This window comes from Pelophylax lessonae (assembly GCF_965119305.1).
Source record: "Pelophylax lessonae genome assembly, chromosome: 5".
NCBI classification, from domain to species: Eukaryota; Metazoa; Chordata; class Amphibia; order Anura; family Ranidae; genus Pelophylax; species Pelophylax lessonae.
The window spans coordinates 68741468-68761580 of NC_138772.1; the positions used below are offsets into that span (position 1 = coordinate 68741468).

Sequence of the window (20113 nt, forward strand, 5' to 3'; positions counted from 1 at the left end):
TTGTTAAACACCCAACAACTGGGATGAACTGGAACAAAGGATTGCAAGGCAGGTCTTCCCACCCAACATCAACACCCAATCCCACAATTGTTTTACTTGGTTTTGCTGAATGGGAACATATTCTCATAGACACACTCTAAATCTATGAAAACATGGGGGAAAAAAATTGGGACTTTAATTGAGGCAAAATGGCGTTGGAAGTTTAATCATGGTTAAAAACCATATGTTCATTAAATAATAACAAATAGAAAGAAAACATATCGATGGCAACATCCATATGCACCACCACATGTATAACACCCAGCAGTACAATAGACAATCAAGGTAAAATAGTACATAATATAATCATAGGGATACATAATTGAAGCCCATTTGGTAATAACAGAGACATAACATATTCCAGAGTTGACATCTAATGCTGTTTATACATGCATATCGTAGAGCATAGCAGTGTGCCATCGTGATAGCAACTAGTAAAGTATGGTCAAATTCAGATGCATCATAAGGCCCTACGCGTTTCGTGATCATCATCACTTCTTCAGGGGCGAATGCATCATAGATCTAAAATGAAACATGTAAGAATAAATGATAGGTCCACACTTAAGGGAAAGGGGGAGATAACAGGGTAACCAGAGAGGGAACAAGTGAACCCTCTCTGTGTAGTACTTACATAGCCACTGTATATGGGACGGTAACCCGTCACAAAAGAGGGGATGCCGTCCCATATACAGTGGCTATGTAAGTACTACATAGAAAGGGTTCACTTGTTCCCTCTCTGGTTACCCTGTTATCTCCCCCTTTCCCCTAAGTGTGGACCTATCATTTATTCTTACATGTTTCATTTTAGATCTATGATGCATTCGCCCCTGAAGAAGTGATGATGATCACGAAACGCGTAGGGCCTTATGATGCATCTGAATTTGACCATACTTTACTAGTTGCTATCACGATGGCACACTGCTATGCTCTACGATATGCTTGTATAAACAGTATTAGATGTCAACTCTGGAATATGTTATGTCTCTGTTATTACCAAATGGGCTTCAATTATGTATCCATATGATTATATTATGTACTATTTTACCTTGATTGTCTATTGTACTGCTGGGTGTTATACATGTGGTGGTGCATATGGATGTTGCCATCAATATATGTTTTCTTTCTATTTGTTATTATTTAATAAACATATGGTTTTTAACCATGATTAAACTTCCAACACCATTTTGCCTCAATTAAAGTCCCAATTTCTTCCCCCATGTTTTCATATTGATCCAGGGATGGAGACTTCCTTACTATATGTCTCATACAAAGTCCCAAACTTTTTGTCTCTTTCATGAACACTCTAAATCTAGTCTTTCAGAAGAGTGGAGGCTGTTATAGCTGCAAAAGGGGTGTGGATCACAGCTCCACAGTATTGCCCATGGTTTTGCAATGGAATGCCCAAGCAAGCTCATGTACAGTAGCTACAATAGTCAGGTGTCTACAAACTTCCATCTACATAGAATGGATCTAACCATGCATCCCTTTCTCTAAGGCCAATTTAAAGGCAATGCCCCACTTCTCACTGACTTCTTACCTGGTTCCAGCCCCTTGGGCTCACGTAACACAGCCTTGGTGCTGTTGAAGCAGTAGGCCTGGATACATTTGAGTTGCAGCAGTGAAGCATTATGTTTTATTTTCTCCACTTTGTTGGCTATCTTGTCCATAGCAATGACTTCTCCCTGGGAATGCAAATACTTAACAATTGTAATATTTATGTTTAATATGTTTTATTCGTTTTCAAAGACATGCAGTAAAGAAGTACAAACACACTGAAAACCTAGTACAAGAATATGAATACAGAGGTGTCAAGCACAGTATAAGGCTCACAGAAATAACCAAATACCAGGAGTCAGAACAGTGCAAGTAAAAAATCTCTTGTACAAATAAAAAATAGGACATGAAAAGATAGAGAACGTTTTTTATGGCAAATTAGTAGTACACCAAAGGAGCAACCATATCTATAACCACTTGAGGACTATACATCAGGCCCTAGGACCCAGAAGGTCATCTTAATGGCCAATGTAGGCACTGAAACCAAACTGTGAAACATAGCAGTGTTCATTTACATAGCGAAAAAGAGATTGGGGAGGGAGAAGGAAAAAATAAATGTTGATGGGGGAGTTGAGCGAATTTCTTTCCTGCAATTTATTGGTACATAGGGGAGTTGGATTTTAGACAAAAAAAAAAGTTGAATTTAGCCTTTAATGCACATGTGCCAACGTTAATGTGTGCCAACGTTAAAGTGGCTCATTTCCATTGAATGGGCAGGCAATGCACTTCAATACAAACAAAACCTGGACCTGAAGCAAATTTTTGGGTCAGTCGGGTAATATCACCTCATCCCTGCTTTCTGCCGATAGACCAATGGTAGTTTTGTGTGGAGGAGAGGAGTTTTTCCTTACCTCATCATTCATAAGGGAAGCAATGTGAGTGTTTTTCTTACCTCATCATTCATAAGGGAAGCAATGTGAGTGTTTTCCTTACCTCATCATTCATAAGGGAAGCAATGTGAGTGTTTTCCTTACCTCATCATTCATAAGGGAAGCAATGTGAGTGGTCTTTCCTCCAGGAGCTGCACACATATCTAACACCCGTTCCCCGGGCTGAGGGCTCAAAACATGGCTGACAACAGCAGATGGTAAATTCTAAAAGTAAAATCAAAGACAGAGACACTACAGATTATAAAGATGGATGGTTTTCTCTTGTAAGCTGTTTTTTTCACCCTCCTTCCCCATACCCTACCCAGAATTTTCAGATATATGACTTGAGGGGCATTTACAATTTTATTTTCTATGATTTATGGGATTGTATTCACACACTTCCCTCCACTAGCTGAGCAGGAGCCACCCAGACAGGAAAGCCACACGTCCACATCTCCATAATTATTTACAGTAGATAATGTTTTGGGAATCTTTAGTTTAGGAACAGCTGATGGTTATTTTACAATCTCGTTATTAATGTTCATTTTTTATTTCTTATGTACTGTGGTCTTCATGCCTTTACATCCCAGGCTTTGGCCAGCTGTCGGCTGAAAATGGGTCACAGGAGTGCAGAATAAAATGCACTTCTGTGACCCCCCAGGAGAAGTCGGGCCAAAAGAGCTTTGGCCCTACTTCTCCTTTAAATAATTAAATTATTGTGCTCACTTTGAACTCTATGGCGCCATAAAACGCACTATGTTGCATCATAAACCACCTTTTCCAAATCTCATTAAATTGAAAAATCAAAAGGAGCTGGGTGGGAAATTGTAAGCCAAAAAGTTCCTGCATCCAATTAGATGCATCTACTTCTAGGTTATCTGACAGCGGGTGGTGCTTGCTGTCAGAATTCATCTATCCATGCTGTATAGTGTGGATTTCTTTTACAGTCCCCAAGCTGAATGGAAGAAGTCTATGGGTGCATGGCCGTCTTTGTTACCCCTGACATTTCATATTTCTGATATGTGCTGCTGTTTCTCATCTCAAGCTCTTAGGCAGCCGAGAACAGAGGGAATGTAATCACTTATAAAAAAGGGGGGAAAAAAAAGGTATTATAATTTTTTTTATTATCTCTATATACAAATTTTTTGCCTTTCATTTCCATTTTAAACAGAATGGGTTAACTTCACGCTAGCAGCAAGACACAGGTAAAAAAGGGAGGCAGAGCCCACACTACTCTTCTGTATGTTAGCACAGTAATAATGACAACTACCTAACCGATAATGAGTGGGTAAACCTGTGCAGTCCCCAAGACAAAAAAATGAGATGAAAGTGCAAGGGAATAATGAAGGATATCACAGTAAGGAGCATTACTACCTTGTTGCAGATGGCTTGCCAAGCTATATACATTTTTTTAATGATGCCATTATTCTGATTGGTTGTTCTAGGATACTACACTCAGTGTGTCCTCCCTGCACTTTGCTCTGCTTTACAGAATAAAGCGGTTAGTGTTCTCACTCTGATATACCTGCAAGAATACATATCCAGGCAGCATATTGTCAAAGGATGGACTGGAATACACCGGTTTGGTCATTCTAATGCCTTTCCCCCTATAATAAAAGAAAGCGTTAATATGAAGAAGTGTTCATTATTATTGCCAATTCACACTATATGCAGTGACGGATGTTTTACTGAATGGTAAAACAGCTGTCACAGCAGGGACACACTGTTTCCTATGCGTCCCATTCACACTACAACCCAACCTAGTGCTGCTTTTTATTGCAGTGCACTGGACCAAACCTCACTGCAATGTCAGGCAGCGCATCACACCGTTCAACATTGCAGTGAATGAAGTGTACATTTTGTACACTTCAAATAAAACTTGCACAAAACAAAAAAAAATGGAGTGGTGCATGCGCTGAATCGTGCACTGCACTGCCCCCTAGCCAGCTGGTGTAACGTTAAAAAACCCGACCCCGTGAAAAATCCCTACCCTCATCACTTCCTGTGCACGTACGTCATGCATCAGCTGAGCCGCTTCCCACTGCACATGCTCAGGTAGTAAATGATCGTCTCATACCGGAAGTAACGAGGGTAGGGAATTTTCACGGGGTAGAGTTTTTTTAACGTTACAACAGCTTCCCGTGGAATAACCCTACCCTTGTTCCCAGTGCTTAAAGCATTGGGTTAGCAACTGATGTCGGCTTCCCGTGAAAATACCCTACCCTCGTTCCCCGGCAGGTCGAGGAAAATGTTAAAAGTGTCTCCTAATGGAGGAATATTTAAAATATATAAATATATATATTTTTTTATCATTCCATTTCGATTAATATATATACACATTTTCTCCCATTAGGAGGCACTTTTTCATTTTTTTGTACCCTCCGGGGAACGAGGGTAGGGTTTTTTCACGGAAGCCGAGATCATTTACTGACCGCGCATGCGCACTGGGAAGCGGCTCAGCTGATGCCTGACATACCCTCACGGTAGGGAATTTTCACGGGTAGGGTTTTTTAACGGAACACCGGCAACACAGAGCAACGAGAGCGCTGAATTGCTCTGGCTGCTCTGCCATTTGACTGCGGACCAGTGTGAATTGGCCCTAAACTTAATTAAAATTAAACTCTACCTTTAGATTTATTTTAAAGGGTAACTGCTGTTTTATGTCATCTATACCCCAACCTTTTCTCTCGCTTTTTTTTTTTTTTTGGGGATAGAGCAGGGAAGGATTAGAACCTCGATCAGATTTTACTGCAACCATATGCTCTGTTGGAGAAAGAATCCTTCACTTCACGTCTGGTAAAGGTTGTCGCCAGGACAAGAAGCGGGAGAAAATCTCTCCAACAGTAACACAGACAACAGTAAAAATGTTCTTTTGAAGTGTATCTTTTTGCCATCTGTGTCTCACTGTGAAAAACTCAAGTTCAACTGCATATTATTACCGCCCCCCCCCCCCCCCTTCCCATCCAACTTCATGTCTAAACTTATCCGTAGAGATGTACAATGAAATCTGTTGAACATTTGACTAGTTGCTATGTAGATAACATACAGTGGGTACGGAAAGTATTCAGACCCCCTTAAATTTTTCACTCTTTGTTATATTGCAGCCATTTGCTAAAATCATTTAAGTTCATTCTTCTTCATCATGAATGTACACATAGCACCCCATACTGACAGAAAAACACAGAATTGTTGACATTGTTGCAGATTAATTAAAAAAGAAAAACTGAAATATCACATGGTCCTAAGTATTCAGACCCTTTGCTCAGTATTTAGTAGAAGCCCCCTTTTGATCTAATACAGCCAGGAGTCTTTTTGGGAAAGATGCAACAAGTCTTTCACACCTGGATTTGGGGATCCTCTGCCATTCCTCCTTGCAGATCCTCTCCAGTTCTGTCAGGTTGGATGGTAAACGTTGGTGGACAGCCATTTTTAGGTCTCTCCAGAGATGCTCAATTGGGTTTAAGTCAGGGCTCTGGCTGGGCCATTCAAGAACAGTCACGGAGTTGTTGTGAAGCCACTCCTTCGTTATTTTAGCTGTGTGCTTAGGGTCATTGTCTTGTTGGAAGGTAAACCTTCGGCCCAGTCTGAGGTCCAGAGTACTCTGGAGAAGGTTTTTGTCCAGGATATCCCTGTACTTGGCCGCATTCATCTTTCCCTCGATTGCAACCAGTCGTCCTGTCCCTGCAGCTGAAAAACACCCCCACAGCATGATGCTGCCACCACCATGCTTCACTGTTGGGACTGTATTGGACAGGTGATGAGCAGTGCCTGGTTTTCTCCACACATAACACTTAGAATTAAGGCCAAAAAGTTCTATTTTGGTCTCATCAGACCAGAGAATCTTATTTCTCACCATCTTGGAGTCCTTCAGGTGTTTTTTTAGCAAACTCCATGCGGGCTTTCATGTGTCTTACACTGAGGAGAGGCTTCCGTCGGGCCACTCTGCCATAAAGCCCCGACTGGTGGAGGGCTGCAGTGATGGTTGACTTTCTACAACTTTCTCCCATCTCCTGACTGCATCTCTGGAGCTCAGCCACAGTGATCTTTGGGTTCTTCTTTACCTCTCTCACCAAGGCTCTTCTCCCCCGATAGCTCAGTTTGGCCGGACGGCCAGCTCTAGGAAGGGTTCTGGTCGTCCCAAACGTCTTCCATTTGAGGATTATGGAGGCCACTGTGCTCTTAGGAACCTTAAGTGCAGCAGAAATCTTTTTGTAACCTTGGCCAGATCCGTGCCTTGCCACAATTCTGTCACTGAGCTCTTCAGGCAGTTCCTTTGACCTCATGATTCTCATTTGCTCTGACATGCATTGTGATCTGGAAGGTCTTATATAGACAGGTGTGTGCCTTTCTTAATCAAGTCCAATCAGTATAATCAAACACAGCTGGACTCAAATGAAGGTGTAGAACCATCTCAAGGATGATCAGAAGAAATGGAAAGCACCTGAGTTAAATATATGAGTGTCACAGCAAAGGGTCTGAATACTTAGGACCATGTGATATTTCAGTTTTTCTTTTTTAATAAATCTGCAACAATGTCAACAATTCTGTGTTTTTCTGTCAGTATGGGGTGCTATGTGTACATTCATGAGGAAGAAGAATGAACTTAAATGATTTTAGCAAATGGCTGCAATATAACAAAGAGTGAAAAATTTAAGGGGGTCTGAATACTTTCCGTATGATTATGATTTCTTTGCTTAACCATTTTAGCCCCGGAAGATTTTGCTGCTCAATCACCAGGCAACATTTTTCATCTTGGCAACTTTAACTCACAATTGCGCAGTCATGCAATGCTGTACCCAAACAAAATTGAAGTCCTTTTTATCCCCCCACAGAGCTTTCTTTTGGTGGTATTTGATCACCTCTGCGGGTTTTTTTTTTTGCGATATTAATAAAAAAAGAGCGAAAATTTTACAAAAAATGTACATTGACTGTTACTTTGACTGTTAAAAAATATCCAAAATATTCAATTTTTGTCATATATTTAGGCCAAAATTTATTTAGCTACATGTCTTTGACAAAAAAAATTCTCAATGAGCGTATTTTTATCCACTTTAAGACCGGAAGATTTTACCCCCTTCCTGACCAGGCCATATTTTGCATTTTGGCACTGCATTACTTTAACAGACAATTGCGTAGTCGTGCGACGCTGTAACCAAACGAAATTTACATCCTTTTTTTTTTCCCCACAAATAGAGCTTTCTTTTGGGGGTATTTGATCACCTGTGCGATTTTAAATTTTTACGCTATAAACAAAAAAAGAGCGAAAATTCTGAAAAGAAAAAAAAAAAATTCCCCCCCCCCCAAAAAAATTGAAAAAAATCAAATTTTTTTTAACATTTTAGGCCAATGTGTTTTCTGCTACATATTTTTGGTAAAAACAAAATAAGCATAATAGCAATAAGCATATTTTGATTGGTTTGTGCAAAAGTTATCGATTTTACTAAGTACAGGAAAAATTTATGTCATTTTTATTGGGTTTTTTTTACTAGTAATGGCGGCGATCTGCAATTTTTTGTTTTGCGGGAATGCAACATTGCGGCGGACAGATCGGACCCCTAACTGACATTTGATACTTTTGGGGGGACCAGTGACATTACTACAGTAATCAGTGCTAAAAATATACACTGTTACTGTAATAATGACGCTGGCAGGGAAGGGGTTAACACTGTTGGTGATCAAGGGGTTAAATATATGCCTCATGCTTACTGACGTGTGTGGGGGGAGGGGGTTCTGTGACAGACAGAGATCGTAGGTTCAGCTATTCTGAATCCTGTGATCTCTCCCTGTCTGTCACTGAGAAGATTTGCCTGCTTTGTTTACACAAGCAGGCGGATCTTCTCACACTTTCCCCGAAGATCGGGGAAGAGAGACGGCAATCGCCGCCTCTCCTCCTCTGGCCCGACACCCGCTGTGTCTAAACGCGCCGCCGAGATCACTAGGAGTCCAGTGTCAGGTCTACGTTGCTGGACCCAGGGGAGCCGACCTGGGCTCAGTGATTAAACTAAAGATCACGATTCGCTTACGATTCTCGGGGTAACATCATCTTTCATATTATACAAAAAAATTGGGCTAACTTTACTGTTTAGTTTTTTTTTAACTTTTTTTTTAACTTTTAACTTGAATTTTATTGAAGTGTATTTTTTCCCAAAAAAATTGTGTTTGAAAGACCGCTGCGCAAATACAGTGAGACATAAAATATTGCAACAACCGCCATTTTAGTCTAAAAAAATATATATAATGTTTGGGGGTTCAAGTAATTTTCTAGCAAAAAATACTGATTTCAACTTGTAAGCAACAAATGTCAGAAAAAGGCTTAGTCTTTAAGTGGTTAAACTGCCCCCGCCCCTCATTTACAGACCGAAGTTCATCCCTTTGATCTAAAAGAACCAAATGATACAATGTTTCTCCTTATCTCTCAGCGCTGAGCAATGTTGTGATAAACTCTGCCAGCTACTTTTTTTTTTTCTTTGACAGCTGTGAGCAGAGAATGGTTCTGCACTGTTTCATGAATTGTGGAAATGCCGGATTAAGATAGCGAGGGGGGGTTAAATCGAGATTGTGCAGCTCTAATACATACCCAGCTTTTATATAGGATCTGCATTGGTTTTACTTACTTTATAGGGCTGTTTGTACAGAAGATGTCTGAGCGGCTCAGTTCTGCTATTCCATTGCCAATAAAAACTTTGGCACCATCAAATTCCACTGCGCCCCGTCTACATTTCCCTTCGATGTCAGAGAACACAGACACCTCATCACCGGCCTTCATCCCTGCAGGCAAAAATAAAAATACTAAACAACCATAACTATGGACCTCTCCCAACATTTCATTGTATAAATTAAATGCACCAAGAAACTCTAAAACGTAGGAGAACCATAATGCCACCATTCTGCTATATGACAGAAGTACGTCATAATAAACTGTGTTCTCCAATGCAACCAGCAACTTTTTCAACTGTACTAGAAAGATGAAAGGTGAGCTCATAGGTGGATTGTAGGTTAAAGTGGAACTCCAGGTGTTCTCTCTATTATTATACATTATTTATATAGCGCTAACAGTTTGTGCGGCGCTTTACAGGTTTGGGGGCCCTGCTCATGAAAGCTTACAATCTAATACAGAAGGAGAAAATTTTAAATTTGTCCAGTTTGGCTTGATGTAATTATCCATAACGGATATCCTGAGGGGTGCTGCAGATGACTGTAGTAGTCCAGGCTACATACAGGGCCAATTCACACCACATGCAGTCCAGTGCATTTTTCTCTGCACTTTCCAATGGCATAGTTCACACCAGTGCGGTCAGTTCCAGGGCTTTCATGTTCCGTTCCACAAAAAAAAAAAAAAAAAAAAGTAGAACATGCTGCATTTTTCCTGCACTGGACTGAACTGGAATGCAGAAAAACACACCAGAATGCACTGGAGCGCATCAAAAATGCACCAGACCCAAGTACAGTGAAAAAAAAAAAAACCTATCTGGAAACGCATCAAAAATGCCTTAAAATCTCGCATGTAGAAACCCATCCGGAATGGATCTGGAGTGCGTTTTTGTGGTCTGAACCAGCCCACATTGAGATCTGTAATCCAGGTGCTGCACTAGTGGCTCCCCCTGTATAATGAACAAATGGGGTCACTCAATTGGCACTCCCACCACTCCGAGAATTTTATTTCAGGGAATACAAGGCGCTCTTCGATTTGACAAGGTGGTGAGGAGGGGCAAATGGCATCACGATCTCCACCTCGTCCAAATGGAGAATGCCTTCTCTTAACTGAAAGCAAACAGTTACAGGACAGTTAAAGCGGAACTTTCCCTAAAAGGGAAAGTTCCGCTTTAAGGCCTCCCCCCCCTTTTACAAATGGCACTTTTTTGGGGGGGGGGGGGGACTTGCGCCTAGGTGATCCGAGGGGAAGTTTTCCTCCCCCTCTCTCCCCACAGTTTTCTGGGACACTTCACATGTACCAGAAGTCTGCGGAACCATTCACAATGCGCAGCGCGGCTCGTGCATGCACAGTGGGCACCCGGGTGTGAAGCTGCAAGCTGTCACAGCCAGGTGCCCAGTTAAGATGCTGGCCCCAGGGACAGGTGGAAAAAAAAAAGCTCGGGTGAACACAGCGCTGGATTCTGGGATAGGTGATTGTCTGTTTATTAAACATCAGCAGCTCTTTAAAGGCTACTTAGGTTTAAGCTGGATTTCCACTATAATCTACTAAACAGACTGCTGTAGTACAATGCAGGAACTTACTGGGTTCTGCACTTACCTTTATATGATTTCTTCATTGCCCAGATGCCCCAAATATAGGCATGTTAGTTATAATACTTCCTAAGTCAACAATTCACCAGCTCCCCCCCTCCCCCCTATGCGTCTATTGGTCCAATATTTTGGTGGATGGCCTAGAAACTAATATATTCTTATAAGAGTATGTCAGTATAATATATATATATTTATATCTTTTCATGTAACACTGAAGAAATTACACTTTGCTACAATGTAAAGTTGGGAGTATACGACTTGTATAACAGTGTAAATGTGCTGTCCCCTCAAAATAACTCAACCCACAGCCATTAATGTCTAAACTGCTGGCAACAAAAGTGACTACACCCCTAAGTAAAAATGTCCAAATTGGGCCCAATTAGTCATTTTCCCTCCCTGGTGTCATGTGACTCGTGAGTGTTACAAGGTCTCAGGTGTGAATGGGGAGCAGGTGTGTTACATTTGGTGTTATCGCTCTCACATACTGGTCACTGGAAGTTCAACATGGCATCTCATGGCAAAGAACTCTCTGAGGATCTGAAAAAAAAAATTGTTGCTCTACATAAAGATGGCCTAGGCTATAAGAAGATTGCCAAGACCCTGAAACTGAACTGCAGCACGGTGGCCAAGACCATACAACAGTTTAACAGGACAGGTTCCACTAAGAACAGGCCTCGTTTGGGTCATCCATAGTATTGAGTGCAAGTGCTCAGCCTTATATCAAAAGATTGTCTTTGGGAAATAGATGTATGAGTGCTGCCAGCATTGCAGCAGAGGTTGAAGGGGTGTGGGGTCAGCCTGTCACTGCTCAGACCATACACCGAACACTGCATCAAATTGGTCTGCATGGCTGTCGTCCCAGAAGGAAGCCTCTTCTAAAGATTATGCACTAAAAAGCCAGCAAACAGGTTGCTAAAGACAAGCAGACTAAGGACATGGATTACTGGAACCATGTCCTGTGGTCTGATGAGACCAAGATAAACCTAATTGGTTCAGATGGTGTCAAGCGTGTGTGACAGCAACCAGGGGAGGAGTACAAAGACAAGTGTGTCTTGCCTACAGTCAAGCACAGTGGTAGGAGTGCCATGGTCTGGGGCTGCATGAGTGCTGCCGACACTGGGGGGCTACAGTTCATTGAGGGAACCATAAATGCCAACATTTATTGTGAATTACTGAAGCAGAGTATGATCCCCTCCTTTTAGAGACTTGGCGGCAGGGCAGTATTCCAACATAACGACCCCAAACACACCTCCAAGACGACCATTGCCTTGCTAAAAAAGCTGAGGGTAAAGGTGATGGACTGGCCAAGCATGTCTCCAGACCTAAACCCTATTGAGCATCTGTGGGGCATCTTCAAATAGAAGATGGAGCGCAAGGTCTCTAACATGCCCCAGTTACGTGATGTCACCATGGAGGAGTGGAAGAGGACTCCAGTGGCAACCTGTGAAGCTCTGGTGAACTCCATGCCCAAGAGGGTTTAAGGCAGTGCTAGAAAATATTGGTGGCCATAAAAAATAATGACACTTTGGGCCCAATTTGGACATTTTGACTTTAGGGGTGCACTCACTTTTGTTGTCAGCGGTTTAGATATTAATGGCTGTGTGTTGAGGTATTTTGAGGGGACAGCAAATTTACACTGTTATACAAGCTGTACACTCACTACTTTACATTGTAGCAAAGTGTAATTTCTTCAGTGTTGTCACATGAAAAGATATAATAAAATATTTACAAAAATGTGAGGGGTGTACTCACTTTTGTGAGACAATGTATATGCCTAATACAACTTGATTGCTAAAGCATTTTTTCTTATGTGGTGTGCTTACTGTATACATTTAAAATCATTGTACTAACTGATTGATACACTGTTGAGGGGGTTTAATTACCCTTAAAAATAATCTTCTATTGCAGGGGCGTCAAACTCAATTTCATCGTGGGCCACATCAGCATTATGGTTGCCCTCAAAGGGCCGGTTATATCTGTAGGATTAGATGTCCAGAGCACCCCATGCCCCCTTACATGAGATGTCAAGAGCCCCCTGCCATCATAGGTAAAGAGTCACCCACCCTTCCTTACATCACAATGCACCACCCTTCCTTGTGCTACCGCCAGGAAGAAGATGCGGGTGGATCTGGGAAGAAGAAAGTGCAAGGTCTGGAGGAGGACCAGAGGAGGGCTGGAGTCAGTACACAGAGTCTGCTGAATGCTGCGACCAGGGGAGGCAGACACAAGGTGGTGTTGTGGCTGCACAGAGAGATGCAGGATCTGTAGGAGGAGTTCTGCCCTCCATTCTGCTGTACACTGCTGAAAAGGGGATGGGCAAAGATGAGACTTTCTGCAGCAGTACAGAGAAGCACAGGATCTGGCATGGGGGTTCTGTCCTCTCTGCTGCTGACTGCTAAGACGAGGTGGGGGCAAAGACAAGGGGGGTGCCGTAGCTGCAGGAGAGGGGCGAGGGCCACATGAAATGGCCTGGGGGGCCGCATTTGGCCCACAGGCCTTGTGTTTGACATCTGTGTTCTATTGGTTGCTAAATTGTGTAGATAATAGTGGTGAGCAGACCTGTATTGCTAATTACTGAATACCTTTTCTACTAGACAATCATATTTCTTCCTACACCAAGCGATGTTCCAGGATAAACATTTTTTAAAACATTCATTGTTAAAAAAAATAATTTGCATTGCTCAATAAAAGGAGAGCAAATTGGCAACGGGCACCTGTGTGCACACCTGTCATACTTGATACTCCAACATACCAGCAATTCTATATACAGTATATTCAGTTGGTTTGACTCTGAATGCTTCATAGAGGCAGATGAAGTAGGCACACAATTCGATCGCAAATGTGCTCAGCAATTATCTATTTCCCCTGGGAAGTATCACACGGCACCATTCTTACATTTGGAAGCAGACAGAATCCCAGCAGCGTACACATGAGCTCCTCTGAGGACAGCATTTCCACACTGGGCTCCAACGATGACTTGGACCGAATGTTCCTTCTGTGCCTTCCTAAATAAAGAATTCAAAATATAAACCTAAGCCATTGAAAAACCTCTAAAATAAAAAATAAAACATAAAACAATCACTGTACTGAAAGCACAGCAAGCATGCTTATGAGACTGCCACCATTAATATTTAAAAGCGTATGTATAGCCAAAACATTATTTTTTTGTTTAGAATAGATAGTGTAGGGATGGGTTAAAACTCCTTTTTTAGGTTATTTTTGCTGTTTTGGAATATTTTCCTTTGCTTCCTGTCTTGCAAATGCAGCAGGAAATGAGAAGAAATCTCAAAGTGAAACAAAATCCCTCATTAGATATTGGTCACCACTAGAGGATTTATTCTCAGCTCTTGATTTGACAACCCTAAAATTTTGACTTTTCCAACACATTCTGATTTGATGACAGTAGTCACCAAGACAAAGAGGATGAATCTACCCAGCCAGGACACAGGCAACAAAAAAAGTGACGGAAGATCTGACCCACTGTCCAAAACTGAAAACCTTTTTGCCTTTAACCACTTTACCACCGGAGGATTTTCCTGCTTTACGTCCAGGCCACTTTTTGCGATTCGGCACTGTGCGAATTTAACTGACAATTGCGCGGTCATGCAGCGCCGTACCCAAACAAAATTTACGTCCTTTTTTTCCCACAAACAGAGCTTTCTTTTTGTGGTATTTGATCATCTGTGTGATTTTTATTTTTTGTGATCTTAATAAAAAAATGCGACAATTTTGAAAAAATATTTTTCTACTTTGACAGTTAAAAAATATCCAATATATTCAATTTTTGTCATATATTACATATTTAGGCCAAAATGTATTTAGCTACATGTCTTTGACAAAAATATTCTCAATGAGCGTATTTTTAACCACTTTAAGACCGGAAGATTTTACCCCATTCCTGACCAGGCCATATTTTGCGATTCGGCACTGCGTTACTTTAATGGACAATTGCCCAGTCGTGCGACGCTGTACCCAAATTAAATGTATGTCCTTTTTCCCCCCAAAAATAGAGCTTTCTTTTGGTGGTATTTGATCACCTGTGCGATTTTTACATTTTGCGCTATAAACAATAAAAGAGCGACAATTTTGAAAAAATAACAATATTTTTCACATTTTTTTATATGAAATTCCCCCCCAAAAAAAAATGTAAAAATCAAAATTTTTTTAACATTTTAGGCCAATTTGTTTTCTGCTACCTATTTTTGGTAAAAAAAAAAAAAAAAAATCGCGATAAGCGTATTTTGATTGGTTTGCACAAAAATTATCGCAGCTACTAACTACGGGAAATTTTTGTCATTTTTATTCACCTGCATTATTTACTTATGGACATTTATGAACTTTTATGTTTTTGCACATATTGATTTTCACGAATACTTTGTATATTCATAGTTTTGATATATGTTAATTTTCATTCACATATACATATTATTGTTTAGCGCACCCCACACAATATAATTCATTTTATTCATCAAGCACTGAATACCGGGAGCAGCTTCAACACACTATCAACGCACCCATCCCCCCTCTAACATATGTCATTTTTATTGTTTTTTTTTTAACTAGTAATGGCGGCGATCTGCGATTTTTTTTTGCGGGACTGCGACATTGCGGCAGATAGATCGGACCCTTGACTGACATTTCTGACACTTTTGGGAGTACCAGTGACATTACTACAGTAATCAGTGCTATAAATATGCACTGTTACTGTAAAAATGACACTGGCAGGGAAGGGGTTAACTTTTATTGGTGATCAAGGGGTGTTAATGTATGCCTGGTGCTTACTAACGTATGTGGGGGGAGGGGACTATATGACACAGGCACAGATCGCAGGTTCAGCTATGCTGAATCCTGCAATCTGTCCCTGAATGTCACTTGGGAGATCCGCCCGCTTTGTTTACACAAGCGGGCGGATCTCCACACTCGATCCCCGATGATCGGGGAAGAGCGGCGGTGATCACTGCCTCTCCTCCCCTGGCCCGACTCCCGCTGTGACTGAAAACAGCGGGAGCGAGCCCCCAGCGCCGCGCGCGCGCCGCCGAGAGTGGGGAATGTCTGTCGCCAGACGATAACGAGCCACTGTGCCGCAGTAGCAGCACAGTATGCAGTGTTAAAGTGGTTAAAAGCAGAACCATACGCACCTCCAATCCAGTGATGCAACATCTTCTCGCTGGCCTCTTTGGGGATCGTTGGCCATCTTATTTGGTCAGGCTGTGATGACATAACCCCTGTGCATATATATGCAAGGGAGAGAATACACCCTGGCACCCAGGTAGATTTTAGAATTGTCCAGAATCGTGCGTGCACAGCTCAGTATTAGTTTGCGAGGAGGAAGGTAATAGTTTATTGCAGAAAAGACGTAGCATGTCTCTTCTGTAATAAAAACAATCTTCCTTGCCCACACATTTAGAATTTTTAAATACATTTTAAAAGTGCCAGTCCTAAGCTGATGTTTGATTTTGGAGCAGATGTTGCTGAGTTTCTTAACCCTGAACCCCCCAATCTCTTGCTTCCTATGTACCTCGTGCACTCCAGCATCTAAAGCTTGCTATACATGGGTTGAATTCCTGAAGAAGATTCCCAGCCAATACATTTCTTTTCTGTAGCTACACGAGGTTAAATTGAAGGCTGGGTCGGTCAAATTTCGAAATCAATAGTGGCACTATCAGATCACAAAACGCATGAAATTTCTGATTTTTCTTAGAAAATTAATTTGTAATTTGACCCATTTATGGCCTGCCTTAGGGTTCATTCACAGGACCCACCAGTAAAATGCTTCATTTTAGTATGCCAGTGGGTGTTCATTTTGCCAGGGGGGTGAGGGGGACAATGTGATATGCTGTTTTAGGAAATCACACAGTTTTTTTTTTTTTAACTTTATTTCGTGCGTACAAAGTTATACTTCATTTAAAGGGGTTGTAAAGTCAGAAGGTTATTTTATCTTAATGCATTCTTTGCATCAAGATACAAAACCTGTGTGCAGCAGCTCCCCTCAGCCCCTTATACCTACCTGAGCCCCCTCTCTATCCAGCGATGTCCAAGAATGCTGTCTGAGACTTTCTCCCCTGATTGGCTGAGACACAGCAGCGGCGCACATGGCGCCCGCTGCTCAGGGGAGGACTGGGAGGGGGGCAGCGTGGCAATCGCCCCCCAGGCCGCTCTGATGCCAGGTAAAAAGGCCATACTCAGGGCTGGATTAATGTAGGGGCCAGACACTGTATACAACTGCCGGTCGCCGCTACACAATGTTATATTTTCAGAGCTGCAGCAGGGTGGTATGAGTGTGCAGAATGAGCTCCTGCACCCGGCCAGGCAGGTAGAGTCAGGCAGAGTGATCTCTGCCCAACAGGAGCTTCCTAGGCCCCGCCTGATGTGATGTCATGTATTTTTATTAAACCCCCTTTGTGGCTATTAACCTTAAATTATGTTACCACATTGCATCATGTTTGTTTTGCTTCATAACATCAATATTCGTTATAGAACCAGGTGGGCATGGATGGTGAGCTGATTCAATGGTTTAATGGGCTACTTGACTGGACTTGGCCCCCTGGCCTAAGGCTGCCAGCCCTCCCCTGCGGCGCTTCTGTCAAAACTCAGTTAGCTAATCAGGGCCAAATGGCAGTTCCATGCCTGAATAGATACACAGAGCTGCAGCTCGCCTCAGGTGCCCCCATAACAAGCTGCTTGCTGTGGGGGCACTCGACAGGAGGGGGGCAGGAGCTCCAGCCAGGGACCTGCCCTGTGCAGATCCAACTGCACAGAGGAGGTAAGTATAATACGTTTGTTATCTTAATAGAAAAAAAAACTGAGACTTTACAATCACTTTAAAGAGGAAGTAAACCCTCCTCTGACACTTTTACCTATAGGTACTGTAAATATCTCCTAAACATGCACCGTTTAGGAGATATTTACCTTACATGCAGCCAGTGATGTCACTGGCGCATGCGCTCTGAAGGAACGGCCGCTGGTGCCGTTCCTTCAGAGCCCCGTGCCGTGACCGTTGGCTCCCGCGCGCGGGAGTGACGTCACTGCGGCTTCGGCCAATCAGATGGCCAGATGCCGGGATCCCGGAAGACGGGCGACTGGACATGTCGCCCATCATAGAGGTAAGCGGGCGGCACGGCGGGGGCTCGTTCTGAGGTAAGTATTTCATAATGAGCTAGTATGCGACGCATACTAGCTCATTATGTGTTTCTCTTGCAGGTTAAAAAAAAAAATATGTGGGGGTTTGCAACCTCTTTAAGTCTCTGTACTAGTGATCGACCGATATCGGTTTTTCGTTGCCGATACCGATATTTTGGCCAATGCATATCGGTATCGGCCGATATTTTCGTACACAGAAAAAACAATTTTTTTATAAAAAATTTTATTTGACAGGTACCCCTGTGGAGGGATTAGGGAGTCTAAAAGACCCCAAACCCCTCCTCTGCATTTAAAAGCATTCAAAAGGTTTTGAATGGTGTAATTTTTTTTAAATCTGGCGCCAGTACTCGGAAGTGATGTCATGACATCACTTTTGGGTTTTTGCATGGGGACCCGATCAAAGCCGAATGCGGCTTTGATCGGGTCTTCGGCGGCCATGCAGGCTGGTTGCCCAGGTCTCCCGGTGGGAGGAGAGACCCGGGCGAGCCGCGGAAGGCGGCGGGAGGGGGGGGGGGACGTCCCCTCCCGCTCCTTGTAATGACAGCTGAGCGGCTTCTCAGCCGCATCGGTTGTCATTACAAGACAGCCGACTGCTATGGACGCCGGTACCGGGGTGATGCCTCTAGCTGCAGACATCACCCCGATCCAAGCACTTTCCCGAAATATTGGCAATATCGGTCACCTTGGTGGCCGATTACGATATATCAGGGAAAGTGCATATCGGCCCTCAATATATCGGCTTTGCCGATAATCGGTCGATCTCTACTCTGTACTGCAGTATGATGTGTGGTGACCTACAGTGCCATCCACTACACTGGGGGGGGGAAATGTAGCATATTGGTATGTTTCTGCACAGCGCCACACATTACACCAGCCCTGTGGTGTGAACAGGAAACAGATGTGCCCTTGCTGCAACTGGTGTCGATCTAGTGCACAAAAACACCAGTCACCTCACACAGTGTGAGTACTTAAAGCGGTCATAAAATCCAAATTAAATAGTTTGTCCTTCAGGTGACCTTATTATAAGTCTTACCTGTAGGTATGGTAAATACTTGTGCCGATTAGTAGATACCCACCACTGCTATAGCCAATGTCACTGCACATGCACACTAAGTGTGCTGTGAATGCAGAGAGTACCGCGCTGCGAGTTGACTTCCCCTTTAACCACTTGACCTCTAGAAGGTTTTAACCCCTTTATGACCAGAGCATTTTTTTTTTGCTATTCAGCACTGGGCTACTTTAACTGGCCATTGCACGGTCGTGCAACACTGTGTGCAAACGAATTTGAGATCATTTTTTTTTTTTTTTACACAAATAGAGCTTTCTTTTTGTGGAATTTAATTACCACTGGGTTTTTTATTTTTTATTATATAAATTAAAAAACGCCCCAAAGTTTAAAAATAAAAACCAAAACAATATTTTCTACTTTAGGTTATAAAACATATCTAATACAAAAGCAAAGAAATCTAATTTCTTTATAAATGTGGGCCAAAATGTATTCTGCTATGTGTTCTTGGTAAAACAAAATCCCAATAAGTGTAAATTCATTGGTGTGTGTGTGAAAGTTATAGCGTCTACAGACTTTGGGATATACAATGCCTTGCGAAAGTATTTGGCCCCCTTGAACTTTGCGACCTTTTGCCACATTTCAGGCTTCAAACATAAAGATATAAAACTGTAATTTTTTGTGAAGAATCAACAACAAGTGGGACACAATCATGAAGTGGAACGAAATTTATTGGATATTTCAAACTTTGTTAACAAATAAAAAACGGAAAAATTGGGCGTGCAAAATTATTCAGCCCCTTTACTTTCAGTGCAGCAAACTCTCTCCAGAAGTTCAGTGAGGATCTCTGAATGATCTAATGTTGACCTAAATGACTAATGATGATAAATAGAATCCACCTGTGTGTAATCAAGTCTCCGTATAAATGCACCTGCACTGTGATAGTCTCAGAGGTCCGTTTAAAGCGCAGAGAGCATCATGAAGAACAAGGAGCACACCAGGCAGGTCCGAGATACTGTTGTGGAGAAGTTTAAAGCCGGATTTGGATACAAAAAGATTTACCAAGCTTTAAACATCCCAATGAGCACTGTGCAAGCGATAGTATTGAAATGGAAGGAGTATCAGACCACTGCAAATCTACGAAGACCTGGCCGTCCCTCTAAACTTTCAGCTCATACAAGGAGAAGACTGATCAGAGATGCAGCCAAGAGGCCCATGATCACTCTGGATGAACTGCAGAGATCTACAGCTGAGGTGGGAG

The 20113-nt window shown here is 42.4% G+C and overlaps 1 protein-coding gene across 1 annotated transcript in view; it reads right to left on the minus strand.

Moving 5' to 3' along the window:
* Nucleotides 1-20113, minus strand: part of NSUN6 (NOP2/Sun RNA methyltransferase 6) — a 40891-nt gene that overhangs the window by 12702 nt on the left and 8076 nt on the right. The window contains exons 4-8 of the mRNA XM_082259826.1: nt 13602-13711; nt 9077-9230; nt 3988-4069; nt 2568-2687; nt 1577-1721 (exon numbers count right to left, since the gene is read on the minus strand). Of these exons, the coding sequence (XP_082115952.1) occupies nt 1577-1721; nt 2568-2687; nt 3988-4069; nt 9077-9230; nt 13602-13711 (611 nt within the window). The remainder of the gene's footprint in view (nt 1-1576; nt 1722-2567; nt 2688-3987; nt 4070-9076; nt 9231-13601; nt 13712-20113) is intronic.